Here is an 18,791-nt window from a genome sequence, read left to right as displayed (position 1 = left end):
TTGAGATAACTTTCAAATTCTTCAATTGATCGACTCAAGAGCTTATAAACAATTTTTGTACTTAAAAAATTGCGTCGAATGCCCCGAAGCAAATCGAAATCGGATGCGTTCAGGAGTTATAGCCAAAAATTTCTAAATAATCTTATTTTTGATACATCTTTTGGATTTTTTAGCTCGAAGAGCTAAAAAATCAACCAATTGAAAGATTTACTTTAAAAAGCGGGAAGTTCATTAAAAATAAATAACTAATCAAACTTTTTAACGAGTAAATATTATTTGCGTGTGTATAAATTTAAATAACAAGAGTTTATTAAAGTAGTTATTGCTTTGCTCGCAGGCGATATACTAAATCATCATTTAATATTTTTTTATTCCGTCTTAATCTCGATTTATTATTTCTTTATCCATAAATTTTAATACTGACAATAATTTTTATTGATAATAAATGATTTTTATAATTACAGACCGAGTAAGAGTGAAAGAAGAAAAAGACGCGTCATCAACAGCGCCAGGCAGCCCGCCAACACCTCCCCACACGCCCCAAAGTCCACCTCGCTCAGTACATAACCCTTCGGGGATGCAGTCTTCGCAGCCGATAACTTCAACTTCTCCGAGTCTTCAGTCCCACCACCATCAGCAGCAATTGCAGAACCTCGCTAATTCTCCAATAAGTCAAATCCTGTCCTCCAATCCTGCTTTGGCGCAGCTGCTTCAGCAAAACCCCGCCATTTTGTCGCAGAACCCTCAATTGGCACAGTTGCTGCAGCAGAACCTTCAAGCGCACATGGGAAATGTGCTGTTTTCTCCAGGCTGCCGTGAAGATGATGAACGAGTAAGTTTTTTGAAAAAAACTATTTTTTTTTTTCAAATTATTCTTTCAATTTTTGAGTTAAATTTTGGATACGAAAAAAAAAAGAAACCTTTTTCATTTAATTAAATTAGAAAATTTAATTTCCTATCCAAAAGGTACTTATCAATTTTTCCGTAATATTTCTAACCCTTTTATCCAAAATTTGAGGTCAAAGTTTAAGATATTCATTTTTAATTAAAAAAATAAACAAAATGGTTCTAAGAAAATTGAAGCCAAAAATTTATGGCTTAAAATAAAAAATACAGAAAAAATTACAAAACACCTTTTTTATGGAAAATTGCATCCTCTATTAAATAAGTTTTTATCAATTTTTCAGTATCTCTAACCGCTTAGCCAAAATTTCAATTTTAAAGCCTTAAGGAGGTTCGAGCGAATCTAATGTAAAAAATAATTTCCAACTTTGAGCTTTGAAATTAAGTATACGTATAAATAAATACGTCATTTATCTAATCCCAAAATTTAAAAAAGATTCACCGTTTAGTTACTTAGATATTAAATTTTAAAAATCACATATTTTGTCTCCTTATACACGGGCTCTTATGGCGGACAAACTTTTGTCGAGACTTTAATTATTTTTTTCAATATTAACCTCCCAACTTTAACGGATAAAAAACTATGCACAAGAAACTTGGATTATTGCAAAATATAAAAACAATTTAATAATAATACATTACCGATATAATTTTTGAAATATTTAAAGTCAAATTTTATGTTTGTAACTCGTTTATTGTCAGCCATTTATTCGAATAAAGATTTGACAACATCGCGTCAACAGCTGAGAAAAAAGAAAAGGATAGAAATATAGTTAACAGAGAGAGAAATGTTTAACTCACACACTCATCCACGTCTCTGTTATGGGTATAATCAAGCGCGCTATTGCCAAATCTGTTTATTTATTCCGGCAAGTAATAAATACCAAAGTCATTTTACTACTTTACTTTATTAAATAAGTAAAAATCATCGATCATTAAATTGTTTAATTTATTTTAAATTAAAATAAAGAATTTTGACGGATATTGGGAAGACTAAAATTAAAAAAAAAATTTCACATTATTTTGACTCATTAGTTACGCTCGAACTTCCTTAAGGAGATTCACGCGAAGCAGTAAAATTTTTAAAACTTCCTGAAAATTTGTAAATTCAATCTACATAGCCTAATAATTAATTAAAAAATTGAAAAACAGTAGGTTTCCTGGATATTTAATCAAATAATTAGGTTTAAAAATTGTAATTTTTACATGTAGGTAAATGGAGATTCCACCAGCCGTGTATTTGGTTAATAATTTAATGCGATTAACGATTTAAAAAAATTTTATTTTTATTAAATTTGATTGAAAAAATAATAAGCTTTCGATTAAAACAATAAAAAAGTAGCTTTCCGAACGTATTACGGAGATATTTTATATTTTTTATAAAAAATCACTTGGAACTTCTGTTCTTTAAAGTTTTGTATTTGACTTGGCAACACCGCTTGCGCAGTTACTCGGCGCATAAGTAACCGCGGTTTTTTAAATGCTAGAAAATCTTAGTTATTTTAGTTAGACAGTAAACATAAATAAATTTGAAGATTAGGGAACTCTTGCGGTGTTATCAAGTGTATACCGGTAATTCAGAGTGCTATATTTTTTATTAGTCAATTAAATGTTTTATAATTATTTAATAAGTAAATTTTTCGGAAATTTCCTCAAAAATGTTATTAATTAATTTAAAAATCAATTTTAAGATAACAAAAGTATTTCTACGTATTATTTCATTTATAGACATTATTTACTCTTATTATTATGATAACTTCCATAAAATGAAGTAACTTTTCTTTCTTAGCCTTTAATTAACCATAAGTACGTCCCTGAAGAAAAAAACAGCTTTTAATTTGCTAGTTTTTTTATTTAATTTTAAATTTAGCGCCAAACTGATGACGTAGATAGTCTCCTGGCGCCATCTATTGAGTTTTCGCCAGAGGCGGTAAATTTAAAAAGTCAATATAAATTCTGTAGCATTAAAGCAAAAGCAGATTGTTATTACAGCGATGAAAAATGAAACAAATCGATAAAATAGAATGAGAGGACAAGTATAAGTAAAGAGGAGGTGGAAGAAGGAGAAGACGGAGGAGTAATGTTGCTTGCAGCACTCTTACCAATATATGTTGCGTTGTTCGTTAAGGTTAACTGCCGGCCGTTAAAATTTCATTCGCTATGAACGATTAACGAGCAAACAATGGACCGTTCGGGGAAAATCCGCTTCAGCAAAATCGATCGTTTATTTTTTAACAATAATCAATTTTTACCTAACTCATTTATTTTTATAACTTAAATTATTACTTTTATTATTTATTGCCGGTGTAACCTATTCTTTCTTGTAAGTCCGAGGTACTTTAATTTCTTTTTTGATTATTTAAACGATTTTTTTTAAAGATTCTCATTACAGAAAATGCAAATTTTTATTTTGTTAATGCAAGTTTTAACTTGCATAATTAATCGCTCGAAAACCATTAGAGGCACGTCGCATCGCTCTCATGTACCATCAGGGTAATCACCCATTGTTACCGCAATTGGGTTAAAAATCTCAGTTTGAATAGAATAGAACTCAAGATGTCATTTAAATAAGCCCAGTTTCTCAGATTTTATCTGATTGAAGGCTGATCGTCATGCTGGTATTAAATTAATGCTCATTGGTCAACTCCGGTTCTAATTTTCTTTATAATATTATATTGTTGCCCGCATACTCTTGATAAATTGATATTTTTCGTGGGAAAAAATTTATAAGATACTTAATATTTTTTATTAAATAGATATTAAATTATTTTAAACAGTTCATTTTTTTTCGTTTTGGATAAAAGAATTATAAAATTGTCGCTTAAATATTGAAAATATTAGAAAAAATATAAGAACAGTTTTAATTGAAACTATAATATTTTATAAAAAAAAATCCATGTGATTTTTTCATATCTTCAATATTAAACCTAGAAAAAGGGATTTAGTTAAAGAAAAATTGATCGAAGCAATAAAATTGGCTCAAAATTTAAAAATTCTTACTATCTATATTATTCAGAGAATAAGAAAAATGTTGTATTCAGGATAGTTATATGATAAAATTGGTTTTTTTAGTGAAATTTAGAGTCATTGCAAAGGTCTTGATTTAAATTCATGCATTTTCAAAGTTTCATATCATTTTCACCGATAGTCATTTTACAATGATAAGTATTTAGAATGCATTTGAAAATGCTCTATCTCTAGATAAAAAATAAAGGAATGACTTAGTATCTTGTGAACTATTGAGATTTTTGAAGATATAAGTTCATCCTGATGTTACACTCATCGAGACCTTTCATTTGAGTACCCAAGCTGGTCTTAGAAACCAGCTTGGTTGAGATTTGACCTTGCCGCGTAGGTTAAGATTTTTTCAAACCAAAAAGACCCCAACGTACCACTCCCAACACTTAAAGTCGGCGATATGACTAATTGAAAGAAAAAAAAAAAAAAATTATAAGCGACCTTTCAAAATTTAAATTTTGAACTGAAATTTTCAGAAACTTATTTTTTTTTGGTCTATAAAATTATACCGTAACGAGAAAAAAAATTAAAAAAAAAAATTCGATTTTTGACGATTTTTGAAATTTTAAAAAATTTGGAGTGACCTCTTAAAAATTTTTTTTTGAGCTGTATTTTGGTGAGGGCTCTTAAAACATCAAAAACTAACATTTTTTCACTCGAGACTCAAAAAAAAAAAAATAGACGGTTTTTTTGCGCCACCCTAATATATATATAAATATATGAAAAATATATAAAAATGCATGAGTACTCAAATGAAAGCTCTTGATAAGTGTAACATTAGGATGAGCTTATATTTTTAAAAACGTCAATAATTAAGAAAGTACAGGGCATTTTAACAAATATTTTGTTAACTATTGACATTTTTGAAGATATAAGCTCATCTCGACATTACTCTCATCGAAACCTTTAATTTGAATACCCACATCAATTTTTCATATATTCTTCAAATATAAATATATATAAATATACTCTTTTAAAAGAAATCAGTGGAATTTCACTGGTTTACCAGTGGAGGTCACTGATTCCAACCAGTGAATGCAATTTCACTGGTGAATCAGTGAACAAAATATATGCGCGCATGCGCGCTGGTATGTCTACTGTTTGAATCAGTGAAATCCACTGATTCACCAGTGACATTGTATTCACTGGTTGGAATTAGTGAACTTCCACTGGTGAACCAGTGAAATTCCACTGATTTTTTTTAAGAGAGTATGAAAAATTGATGTGGATATTCAAATGAAAGCTCTTGATGAGTGTAACATCGGGATGAGTTTATATCTTTAAAAATGTTAATATTTAAGAAAGTGCAGGGGATTTTAACAAATATCTTGTGAACTATTGACATTTTTAAAGATATAAGCTCATCTTGATGTGACACTCATCGAGACCTTTCATTTGAATACCGACATCAATTTTTCATATATTCTTCAAATATAAATGATAAATATATATAAATATACTCTTTTAAAAGAAATCAGTGGAATTTCACTGGTGAATCAGTGAACAAAATATATGCGCGCATGCGCGCTGGTATGTCCACTGTTTGAATCAGTGAAATCCACTGATTCACCAGTGACATTGTATTCACTGGTTGGAATCAGTGAAATTCCACTGATTTCTTATAAGAGAGTATGAAAAATTGATGTGGGTATTCAAATGAAAGCTCTTGATGAGTGTAACATCGGGATGAATTTATATCTTTAAAAATGTCAATATTTAAGAAAGTGCAGGGGATTTTAACAAATATCTTGTGAACCATTGACATTTTTAAAGATATAAGCTCATCTTGATGTGACACTCATCGAGATCTTTCATTTGAGCACCCACATCAATTTTTCATATATTTATTTATATTATATATATGTATTTATGAAAAATATATCAAAAATGCATGTGGGTATTCAAATGAAAGCTCTTGATGAGTGTAACATCGGGATGAGCTTATATCTTTAAAAATGTCAATAGTTCACAAGATATTTGTTAAATTGCACTGTACTTTCTTAACTATTGACATTTTTAAAGATATAACCTCATCCTGATGTCACACTCATCGAGATCTTTCATTTGAGCACCTACATCAATTTTTCATATATTTTATATATTATATATATGTATATATGAAAAATATATGAAAATGCATGTGAATACTCAAACGAAAGCTCTTGATCAGTGTAATATTGGCATGAGCTTATATTTTAAAAAACTTCAATATTCAAAAAAGTACAGTGCAATTTAACAAAAGTCATTGCTTAATTAAGCAAAATTTTATTTATTTATAGTTAGTAAGTCACGGCAGTCATATAGTGACTGCAAGGTTGCTATTATATTAAAAATATCTAATAAATGATAGGAATAATTTCGATTCAACATTCAATTTTCTAAAAAAAAAAGCATTCTCATCAATTTTTCGTATTTTCAATATTTAACTCAAAAATCATTATCTTCTTTTCATACCTTAATTAAATTGAATTTTAATTTAAAAAACACATTTTTAAGTACAAAAGCTGTTGAATTATAATTAAAAAAAAAAAAAATAATATTAAAATTAAATATCAAGCAAATTTAGAAGGAATTCCAAACAATACTCTACAACACAAGAATATTTATATCAAGACAAAAAAAAAGATGTAAAATTTTTATCTGTCGTTTACATTATTTTCGCGTTTGAATATTAATGTGAATATAGCAAAGTGACGGTGATGGTATTGTCGGGGTAGTAATATAATGTAAGTAGTGGTATATATCGTATTGGTAGTGATGCGGACAAGTAAAAGCGTTATGGCATAAAGAGAGAAGTTATAAAGAAAATAAGAAATAATAACAACCGCGTATAATACTCTTTCTTTACTCTTAACGTTATTCTATTGTTTGCAAATCAGCTCTATTGTTTTCTTCTCTTGTATTTATATCCATATACATATATATAAACATTTGTAAGTGTGTAAGTACATATAAAAATGTATATATGTTTTAGAGCGGCAACGTGGCCTGCAGCGCCCCCATGGCGCTCCTGGCGCCCCCCTTCTATCCCAACAAACCGATTCCACTTCATCATTTTTCTTTCTCTTCCTTGTCTGCAGCTCCAAGACTTGCCACTCTTCCTTTTGTTATTTTTTTCCGCATTTATTCAAACATTTTTTTCATTTATTATTCTTTGTGTTCTAAAGCTATTCAATTCATATTTTTTTATATTATTCACATCACATTTTTTATTTTACGTTCCTTGAGATCTCGTCGTGAGTCCTCAGCAATCTTCGGGTGAAGTCGGAAGTGATCAGTCAAATTTTTATAAAGCAAAAAAAAACAATTTAAGGAAGTTCGAGCGTAACTAATGAGTCAAAATAATGTTAAAATTTTTTTTTAATTTTAGTCTTGCCAATATTCGTGAAAATTCTTTATTTTTATTTAAAATAATTTAAGCAATTTAATAATTGATAATTTTTACTTATTTAAAAAAGTAAAGTAATAAAATGACTTTGGTATTTATTACTTGCCGGAATAAATAAACAGATTTGGCAATAGCGCGCTTGATTATACCCATAACAGAGACGTGGATGATTGTGTGAGTTAAACATTTCTCTCTCTGTAACTATATTTCTATCCTTTTCTTTTTTCTCAGCTGTTGACGCGATGTTGTCAAATCTTTATTCGAATAAATGGCTGACGATAAACGAGTTACAAACATAAAATTTGACTTTAAATATTTCAAAAATTATATCGGTAATGTATTATTATTAAATTGTTTTTATATTTTGCAATAATCCAAGTTTCTTGTGCATAGTTTTTTATCCGTTAAAGTTGGGAGGTTAATATTGAAAAAAATAATTAAAGTCTCGACAAAAGTTTGTCCGCCGTAAGAGCCCGTGTATAAGGAGATAAAATATGTGATTTTTTAAATTTAATATCTAAGTAACTAAACGGTGAATCTTTTTTAAATTTTGGGATTAGATAAATGACGTATTTATTTATACGTATACTTAATTTCAAAGCTCAAAGTTGAAAATTATTTTTTTACATTAGATTCGCTCAAATTTCCTTAATGTAAAAAATTAATTTTTTTTTTTAATTTTTGAAACGGAGTGGTGTTAACACTATAACTCTCGAAAAACACAATCAATTGACCTGATTATTTTTTTATTTTGTCGGTAGAGTCAATGCCCAGAGATGTTTAGAAAATCACGAGTCAATTATTATTCGTTTTATTATAAGGGTGATTCTCTGTAAGGATGTTTTTTGCTGTCCCAGGCATTTTTTTATTAGAAAAATTGTTATTTTGTTACTAAAAAAAATTTATTACGAAAGTAAAGAAAAATTTCTATTCGGAGCATTGAAAACTGAAATGAAATAAATTTTGGTTTTTTTGCTATAAATTCGTAAACCACCGAAATAACAGTCCCCTGGACTGTCCTATTCCCAAAATTAAAACTTTAAGATTAAATTTTAAGTTATTCGTCCGTAATATATAATTTGGTCCATAATGTTCATAAACTTAATTAGTTAACTAACAATCTTCAATAAAAAGTACCGAAAATTAATTTGTTTCATTAAATTCATTAAACCAAAGTTTGTCCCAGGCATTTTAAGAACAGTCCCCTGCCAGAAGTTCAAAGCCAAAAAAAAAGTCCAGCGTGTTATTTTACCTTTTGTAAGGTTTTTAAGGATCTAACTAGCCTTGAGTTAATAACCATAGAGCTTTTAGCTCTTTATCGCCATTTTATTTAATGTCAAAGCACCGTTTGTGCTGGAAATATGTGTCTGGGCCACTTCAAAACTCAGTCCCCTGGCAACTATTTTTATTTATAATTTATTTATAAAATTGGATCTATAAGTCTTAATATTATTCTAATTAATGTAAATATTCATTGAGAACTTGAAAAGTTGAATGCATTGAAATAGTTTGCTTGATTTTTCTCAATTTGATAAAAAAAAAAAACATTCCCCTGGCAAACAGTCTCCTGTCCATGTTATATGGCAAAAGATACTCAAATATCGAAAAAACAAAAATTAAACTAGCTGTTTATTTATTATTATTAAGCTGATAGTTTTGTTGTTAATTTTTTTTCTAATGAAATCAAAAATAATTTGGTCGGACAATTTTGTACAGATTTAAAACTTCCTTATAGAGAATCACCCATATATTAACGTTTATTTGAATTATTTGGGTGACTTAAGCGCTTAAGGCCAGAACATTTGAATTTGCAAAAGATTTCATTTAAATAAATTATTAAATAACAAAAAGTGTCATAAAACGGCAGGAATGACATAAAATGTCTTAATTCATTATTTAACGACTTTAAGGCTTCGGAAATCGTAGAATTATATTTCGGAATAATTTCTACATACATTTATAAGGCTTCTGACCCTTTTTATTCATAAAACGGCTGTCTAGTTTATTTATTCAGGGTAATGTAATTTTTTTTTAAAATCTTAGTGTATTATTTTCAAAGTCCGTCAACCCGGCGACCTATAACCGGGCAATTAGCGTAAAATCTAAATTCTAATTAATTCGAGGGAGTCCCCGGCAGTAGTAGCGGAAAATGTTTGTTGTATATACTATACTGGATGTAATGAGCCTGAAAGAAATAAAGATGGATGTATTGTGTGTATGGATGTAAAGTAAAAGAGTCCCCGAGCTATAGCCGGAAGCTCGTTTGAATATTCGATGTCATTGCACGCTCGAAGGCAAGGTCACTGATCCTCTTCACTCTCTGGCTCTGATATATGCGACAGTCTATAATGTGGATGTCTTTTAATCGTATGTCTTTTAGTATTTTGTATATTCTTCCGCTCTTTTACTTCCAAACTGTATTCTTGACTCGTTTTCACGTTCATAGAAACGGAGACTTCATTTTTAGTGCCCAGTGGTTGATAGTTCGCTTCTTTTATAGAAGAAACCCGTGAAAAAGTGTTTTTTTAGAAGTTATGTCGCTTCATGAAAATTAGCCTTAATGGAACTACCTTTTAAGGTTCCATAAAAACTTTCATAAAAATCATGGCTTAATTTTAAGAGGCTGCTTTCATAAAAAAGAAGTGCAATTTTTTTAACTTTGTCGCTTCATAAAACACAGCCTTAATTAAATTCGTCACTTTTGTGGTTTTATAAGAGCTTGCATGAAAACGGTGACTTAAAGACTCTAATTCAATCTAGTTAGTTTCTTTAATAAAGGAGTGTAGTTTTTTTATATTGTCGCTTTGTGAAAAATAGCCTTCATAAATTTGATCACCTTGTAGTTTCATAGAAACGCTACTATAAAGTTTATAATTATTTGTTTAAATAGTTGGCTTTTTTTTTTAGAGAAAAGGAGTATGAAAACGAATTATTTTTGTAATTGTGTCGCTTCATTAAAATTAGCTTTAATAGAACCACCTTTAGTGGTTCCATAGAAACTTTCATAAAAATAGTGGCTTAATTTTAAGAAGCTTCTTGGTTCCTTTTATAAGATAGAAATGTAAAAAAAAGTTAATTTTTTAAATCTTGTCGCTTCATAAAACTCAGCCTTAACTAAATTAGTCACTTTTGTGATTTCGTAAAAACTTGCATGAAAACGGTGACTTAAGATTTAAAAACTTTAATTTGTTCAAGTTTTTTTAATCAAAATTGTAGTTTTTTTAATATTTTGTCGCTTTATGAAAAGTAGCCTTAATGAACTAAATCACTTTGTAGTTTGATAGAAACGCTATCATAAAGTTTACAATTGTTTGGTTGTAATTGGCTTTTTTTTTTTAAAAATAGTGGCTTAATTTTAAGAGACTTATTGGTTCCTTTATTAAAAAATAAATGTAAAAAAGTGTAATTTTTTAAAATCTTGTCGCTTCATAAAACGTAGCCTTGAATTAGTCACTTTTGTGGTTTCATGAAAGTTCGCATGAAAACAGTGACTTAAGATTTAAAAGCTTTAATTTGATCAAGTTAGTTTTTTTAATAAAAAATTGTAGTTTTTTTATTATTTTTTCGCTTTGTGAAAGGTAGCCTTAATGAATTTAATCATTTTGTGGTTTCATAGAAACGCTACCCTAATGTTTACAATTATTTGTTTTAATAGTTGACTTTTTTTCAGAGAAAAGTAGCATGAAAACAAATCATTTTTGAATTGTGTCGCTTCATGAAATGTAGCCTTAATAAAGGTACTCACTCTTGCAAATGGAAATACTGTCTTAAAATTTAGAGACACTAATTCGCTATTCTACTTCTTTTACAGAAAAAAAGTGTATTTTTTGTAAATTTTGTCGCTTCATGCAATACAATCTTTATAAAATTAATTACTATGAGGTTTTAATAGAAAACATTCATAGAAACATTGCCTTAAAATTTAAAACTTCCTTTTTGAAATTTTGACGCTTTATGCAATGCAGTCTTTATAAAATTAGTCACTTTCGCACTTTTATAAAACTTTTATAAAAATACTGCCTTTATATTTAATGTAACTGAATTGAAAGTTATTACTTTCATAAAAATGACGCTTAAAAGTGTTAGCATTGAAATACCGTCACTTAATAAAATCCAGTCTTAGTCATATTTGCGGTCCCATAAAATTTTTCATAGAAACGCTGACTTAACGAAAAAAAAATATAACTTTTTCTGCATCTTTCAATAAATCCGTTTCTTTCCTAAAAATTTTTCTCTTTTACAATTCAATAGTTACTATATCAAATACTATTAATATTAATAATAATGATACTAGTCAATAATGTTAACTATCATCCTAATTGTGTACTTTCAAAATTTTTATATGCATATTGGCGTTCTACACGGAAAGAAAATTGGAGGAGTTTTTATTATTTTACTATTGTAATTTTTACTAATTAAAATAGTAACGGTGGACTATACTTCTCATTTAGTAATTTTTACGATCTACTATTGTAAATTTAATCCAACAAATAAGACTAGCAAGAGTCTTAAAAAGTCGAATACTATAAAGCAAATTATACAATATGTGTTTGTGAACTTTACAATTCAACTATTGTAAAAATTCACAGTTGGTTTTTTTAAAAGAAATATTAGGGAGGGAGAGTGATAGAAGGTTGGACTAATTGGTACCTGTACAGTAATCGAAAAAAGAAACCGGCATTTTCGTCCTATCTGGGAATCGAACCCAGAACTCTGTGTTGGCAGCCAGAGACTCTCCCTCTACGCTATCCGAGGTAAACTAAGGCCCATACCCTTTAACATTTACAAAAACTCGGAGTCTAGCGCTGTGCACGGCCATCACTCACACTAATTGAAAAACATTCCAATTCAACTATTGTAAAATTTGCTATAGTTCTATTGAAAAGATACAGAGGCAGCACTGGAAATTTTCATCTCTTACTTTTAACAATAGTTGTATCGTATTTTTTCATGAATAAATAGTATTTTTTCTTCTAAACTATTTGACAATTAATAGTAATAAAAGTATAGTCCAGCTTTACAATAGTTGTATCGTAAATTTTCCCAGAAATTTTTTCCCGTGTAATTAGCAAATTGTCTAATTCCATTTTAGACTTCCATTTGTACGAAAAAAACAATTAGTTCAAAATTTATTATCACTTTGAAAAACCATTTAATATCATTAATATCTAATAAAGGTATAATATTTTGGTTTTAATCATTCAAATAATTTATAATTGGACTATTGCTACTTTAAAATGTTAAAAAATCACCATTTTAAAAATAATGAGTTAGACAAAGTGCTAATTAGACCGTCGATATATGATTTATTCTTAATTATGTCTGTATTTTTTATGAGTTTGCCATTCGGCGATTAGGCCTTGGCATAATAAAGCAAATTTATCTTTTTTCCAATTCCTTCGTTTCATGAAAACACTTTACTAACCATAAAACTTTGTTGCAGGTACCAATAGCAAGCTTGGCGGCGATGAAAGTAGAAACGGACCAGAAAGTATCCGGTAAGTTAAAACCTAAAAATTTCCCTTGCTATTTTCCCAAAACACATTTTTCTGCAATGGTAAAAACCCAGGGAGCTAGGGACGGAGCTTTGGGGCATGATCCCCTTTATTATAATATCCGCCCACTGTTAGAGAATTACGAATATAAAGTTAAATAATAACCGTCGCGGAAGTCGGATTAGTACGAAAGCAAAAAAGGGAAAATATAATTCCTCGTGAGCTTTTCAGCCGATACCCAATTTTTATTTACGTTAATTTAATTCGTACGAATAAGTAGGAAGTATTTAACTTTTAATTGTGCGGCTAGGCTAATCCGTACGGCTAATTGGGATTAATTAGGGTTTTGTGTGTTTTTAACTGATTCAAATGCTCTTTTTTCTCTTTAATACGTTTGCCTCTTTCTATATTTCCAATTTCAATGCAGTTTTTACACTTTTTCGCCACCGTACCTTCCCCCACCCTAAAAATTAAAGGCCACAGAACTCTTGGGACACTAATTGAAGAAATAAAGAAGTAGAAAAAAATAAACTAACACTCGATTTATTCTTATCTCGCTGAAGATAGGGGGAGTGATTCCAGGGTAGAGGGAGGGGGATGGACCCGCACCGCAGAAGAGAATAATACGTTTAAAGTAATTCCAACATAAGCAACATAACACAAACTCAGCAACTACTCTAATTGGCCACTTTGTCCATTTATTCGATTTATTTAAATAATGGGACAATTGACAGTAGGCATTCTATTTTTTAAATCTCCCCGTCGAAACGGCTGATTGGGTGAGATTGGCGTGAGACACTGGCCCCACAGATTCCCCAGTTGTGGGCTTAATCAGCTTTGATTGCTGGCCTCACTCAACCCGTCTCTCTCTTATTCACCACGATCCCCTTTAATTCCTTTTTTTTTTCTTTATTCATATTTATATTCATATTCATATACTTAGTGATACTCTTTTTTCGTTGTTAAGATTTTTTAGAATTACACCTCCCCTCTGGCCTATCATCGACCAATCTGTCTTTTTTTTACAATTGTAAAAAATTTTTTTTTTCATTATTATTATTATTATTATTATTAATGTTTTTTTTTATATAAATGATTTTTTTGGATCAAAATATTTTTTCTCTAAACAAGTTAAATTTTTTTTCTGAATTATTATTATTATTATTATTATAATTATTATTAATGTTTTTTTGATATAAATTATTATTTTGGATCAAAATATTTTTTCTTCCAATCAACTTAAATTTTTTTTTAAATTAATATTATTATTATTATTATCATTATAATTTTTATTAAAATTTTTTTGATATAAATAATTTTTTTTTGATCAAAATATTTTTTTTTCCAATCAAATTAAACTTTTTTTAAAATTATTATTATTATTGTTATTAATGTTTTTTTGACATAAAAATTTTTTTTGGATCAAAATATTTTTTCTCTAATCAAGTTGATTTTTTTTTTAAGTATTATTAGTATTGTTATTGTTGGAAAAATATTTTTTTTTAATCTTTTGAAGAAAAAAATTCATGAATAATTACAATAAATTTAATTAATAAATTAAAATAACAATTTAATTAATTTTTATTCAAGACAAATGACACACCAATGACGAAATAATTATAAAAGAGGACAGAACTGACAGTTACGTCTTTTAATAAACACTTTTTTTATGATTTTTTTTTTATATACATTAATTACTCTTGCCAGATTACTTTGGCGACAGAACAAAAATAGTAACCTTATAAATTAACAATTATAATTATTTATCAATCAAACGATCATTTTTTATTATCTCATAAATTTTTCAGCTTTAAAAAATATTTAATTTACAATTTTTTTATTAACTTATCCAGAGATTGAATTTTGTAAAAATTGATTTAATTTTTTGTATAATAAAAAAAAATTTAGGAAATTTTATTAATTATACTTTGAAATAGGACAAAATATGTCATAACAATTGAAAAAATTTGGCCGTAATCCCAAATTTCATTGAGGCATCACTAACTTGAATACTGGTTTTAAAACTACCCGTTAATTCGGTCATGAAAAACTAGAACAATTAGCACTTGATTGTAATATAGATGTATATTGGCCCGAGAGAAAAAATTCTAATGAGTTTCGAGGACAAACAACTAAAACAATTTGCCAATAGCTTCTTTCCTGATCTTTAATGATCGGGGCTGAACTCGTTATCTAGCCAATTTACGTCTATATATAATTGCATTACGCTATTGTGCAATTTTTTTACAAATTCTCAATCTTTAATTTGTAAAACATTATTTTTTTATAATTATCCAAAATTTTTAAAAGCCTTCAAACAAACAATAATAATTTTTTATTAATTTAAACAATCATATGTTTCAAAATAATATTTTTAATTATGAAATAAATCTAATATATTTTTTTCCTATTGTCTCAATTTTTATAGAAAATTTTAGCGGTAACTTATGTAAAATAATTAAAAAATTTATTTTTTATAAGCTTTAATATTCGCAAAAATTTCTTAAAATTTATTTATTAATTTATTAGTTCTTTAAATTTCTTTAAAAATTTATAAATATCATTTTTATCTTATAAGAATGCATCAAATTTTTTTTAATTTTGAATTTACCGCCTAAAAATTTGAATGTGACGTCACAAGACATACTGGCGCCATCTATTGACAATTATTATAAATATTTTTTAAAACCGACTGATCAAGAAGTTTTCCGTCATATTAATCAATTTTTCTTGTTATAAGTTACAAAAATTTATTAAAATAACTATTTTTGCTTAAAAATATTAATAATAATAATAAAGTTAGAGTATTTTTTTTTAACTTGACGAAAACGTGAACAAATTGCAAGTATTTCTCATTGCAACGGCAGAGAATGCGCATTCAAGACCGTGAATTGTCAGAAGTAGCGCATCCACACCGTTCTACAAAGATGCGTTCCTCCTGATAACGAACCCTTTAAAGCCCTCCAAGATTCTCAAGTTTAATTCATTTCATGGCGCAACAATTAACGCCTTTCATGCAATTATAAATACTCTTCACCCTTCTTTATCTTAGCTTCTCACTTTTTAAAATGTCGGCTATTTTTAGACAAATTTACGTCAATTATTTTTTAAATAAAAATCTTATGTAAGATTATATTAATAATTTTAATTTAATAAAAAAGGTAATAATAATAATAATAATAATAATAATAATAATAATAATAATAATAATAATAATAATAATAATAAGTTGCATGGAAAATTTTCATTATTATTATTATTATTATTATTATTATTATTATTATTATTATTATTATTATTATTATTATTATTATTGAAAATTGACTATTGGTGAGAATGATATAAAAATAAAATTACAATTTCTAAATAAATTAAACGCTCTAAAAATGAATAATTTTCAAAAGTAGGAAGTTATTTTGGTCTGATTTTGAGAATGAGAGTTTTAATCAGATCTCCAAGTTTTGAGGTCCTAGGAAGTCGTTCTGACTTTTCTCGGCTGGACGTCCGGCTGCGTGTGTGTGAATGTATGTAAATAAAATTTTGTTGTAGGATATCTTTAGAACGAATCAACCGATCGAGATGAGCGACACGGCGTTCGAAAGTGTTCATTGAGACTTCGATCTGATTTAATTTTAAAGTCAATAGTACTTTGCTCGAGAAAAAGATATGAAAAACAAATAAAAACCAAAAAAATAATTTTTTTTAAGTTTTTTCTAAATAACTTTCAAAATATTTGACTAATCAACTCCAGATATCAGAGACACTTTCTTGGACTTAAAAGACTAAGTCGAATGCCGCCAAGCAAGTCAAAATCGAACGACAAGTTCAAAAATTCTAGCCATTTAAAAATTTCTAAATACTCGTTTTTTTAAGATTACTTTCAAATTCTTCGATCGGTTGACTCAAGAGCTCATAAACAATTTTTGTATTTAAAAAATTGCGTCGAGGGCCCCGAAGCAAATCAAAATCGACCGACGCGTTCAAAAGTTATAGCCAAAAATTTCTAAATAATCATTTTTTAACTTCCCGCTAAGAAAATCGGAGATTTTCAAAAATCGGGAAGTTATTGGTCTTACCCCGTTTAGCAAAAATCGAGTTTTCATCAGATCTCGACGTTTTAAGGTCACAGGAAGCTGTGCCCGAGAAGAAGATATGAAAAACAAATAGAAACCAAAAAAATAATTTTTTTTTAATTTTTTCTAAATAACTTTCAAAATATTTGACTAATCAACTCCAGATATCAGAGACACTTTTTTGGACTTAAAAGACTAAGTCGAATGCCGCCAAGCAAGTCAAAATCGAATAACAAGTTCAAAAATTCTAGCCAAAAATTTCTAAATCATTTTTTAGTTTAAAAATTTCTAAATGCTCGTTTTTTTGAGATAACTTTTAAATTCTTCGATCGATCGACTCAAGAGCTTATAAACAATTTTTGTACTTAGAAATTGCGTCGAATGCCCTGAAGCAAATCAAAATCGACCAACGCGTTCAAAAGTTATAGCCAAAAATTTCTAAATAATCATTTTTTAACTTCCCGCTAAGAAAATCGGAGATTTTCAAAAATCGGGAAGTTATTGGTTTTACCCCGTTTAGCAAAAATCGAGTTTTCATCAGATCTCGACGTTTTAAGGTCACAGAAAGCTGTGCCGGAGAAGAAGATATGAAAAACAAATAGAAACCAAAAAAATAATTTTTTTTTAAGTTTTTTCTAAATAACTTTCAAAATATTTGACTAATCAACTCCAGATATCAGAGACACTTTTTTTTGGACTTAAAAGACTAAGTCGAACGCCGCCAAGCAAGTCAAAATCGAACGACAAGTTCAAAAATTCTAGCCATTTAAAAATTTCTAAATACTCGTTTTTTTGAGATAACTTTCAAATTCTTCGATCGATTGACTCAAGAGCTTATAAACAATTTTTGTACTGAAAAAATTGCGTCGAGGGCCCTGAAGCAAATCAAAATCGACCGATGCGTTCAAAAGTTATAGCCAAAAATTTCTAAATAATCATATTTTTGACATAACTTTAGGATTTTTTAGCTCGAAGAGCTAAAAAATCTACTAATTGGAAGATTTTCTCTGTAGCTTGCAGGTCAATAATTTTTTTTTTTTTAATAGAATAAATTACTGCTGGGAACTTTATTTACCAGAATGAAATAATTAATAAGTATGTTAAAGAGTAAGGAGATTTCTACTCGAATTACGGCAGCGAATGATGTATGGGAGCGAAGGTTAAATGCATTTAAACCATGGAGATTACGCTGGAAAAGTAATAAGAATGAATGAGAATGGGAATATTTAGTGAAGAGGATGAACATGATGCTAAATGATGGAAACCGAGGTCAAGCTTCTTGTATTTCACTTTTATATACTTTAAAATTGATTTAAAAGCAATCTTAAAGATGTATTGAAAATTCATCATGATAAAATTAAAAATTTTCCACACCTTCAGGATTTTTTTTAAGACTCAAACTCAATTCTATAAAAAATAGTGGAAAATTTAAAACTACGAGGTCATTTTAATGAGAACTAAAATGATTAATTATAACCAACTTTTTTCCATTAGCAATATTAATTATCCGTAAGATATTTGCGTAATATAAATAGTAAGAGTAACATAACTTCAAGGCTTGAAAGAAAAATAGCTTGAGAAGATAAAAGTTAATTAATCTAAACGTTTTCAATTATAACGAAATAAAACCCTCTAAAACACACATTGGCATTAGCGTCTAAAGTAAAAAGGGTTATTTTTATTAGTAAGAAAGATTTAAGTAGGAATTTAGTGGCTCGTGGTATGGACTGGATCCGAAACCGACCGAAAAATTAGTCCCCGCATTCTTACCGCGGCGTCGGGGGGTGTTACGCTAAGAACAAAATAAAATAATCTTCCTTTCCTTTCCTTCCCCCTCTTTGTCTTCTGTATTAGCAAAACCAAATCAAAGGATGCCCTTTAGTTATACTTTTGGTCCTTGGTCACCCCCTTTAA

At 28.5% G+C, this 18,791-nt stretch overlaps 1 protein-coding gene across 2 annotated transcripts in view; it reads left to right on the top strand.

The window, feature by feature from the left end:
• LOC123269917 overlaps positions 1 to 18,791 on the top strand; it is a 115,343-nt gene that overhangs the window by 80,208 nt on the left and 16,344 nt on the right. For both annotated transcript variants that reach the window (XM_044735840.1, XM_044735839.1), the window contains exons 5-6: positions 465 to 832; positions 12,753 to 12,807. In XM_044735840.1, coding sequence (XP_044591775.1) covers positions 465 to 832; positions 12,753 to 12,807 — 423 coding nt within the window. The remainder of the gene's footprint in view (positions 1 to 464; positions 833 to 12,752; positions 12,808 to 18,791) is intronic.

The sequence above is a fragment of the Cotesia glomerata genome, linkage group LG7 (genome assembly GCF_020080835.1).
Source record: "Cotesia glomerata isolate CgM1 linkage group LG7, MPM_Cglom_v2.3, whole genome shotgun sequence".
Taxonomy (NCBI): domain Eukaryota; kingdom Metazoa; phylum Arthropoda; class Insecta; order Hymenoptera; family Braconidae; genus Cotesia; species Cotesia glomerata.
This window is presented reverse-complemented; position numbering and strand designations above follow the sequence as displayed.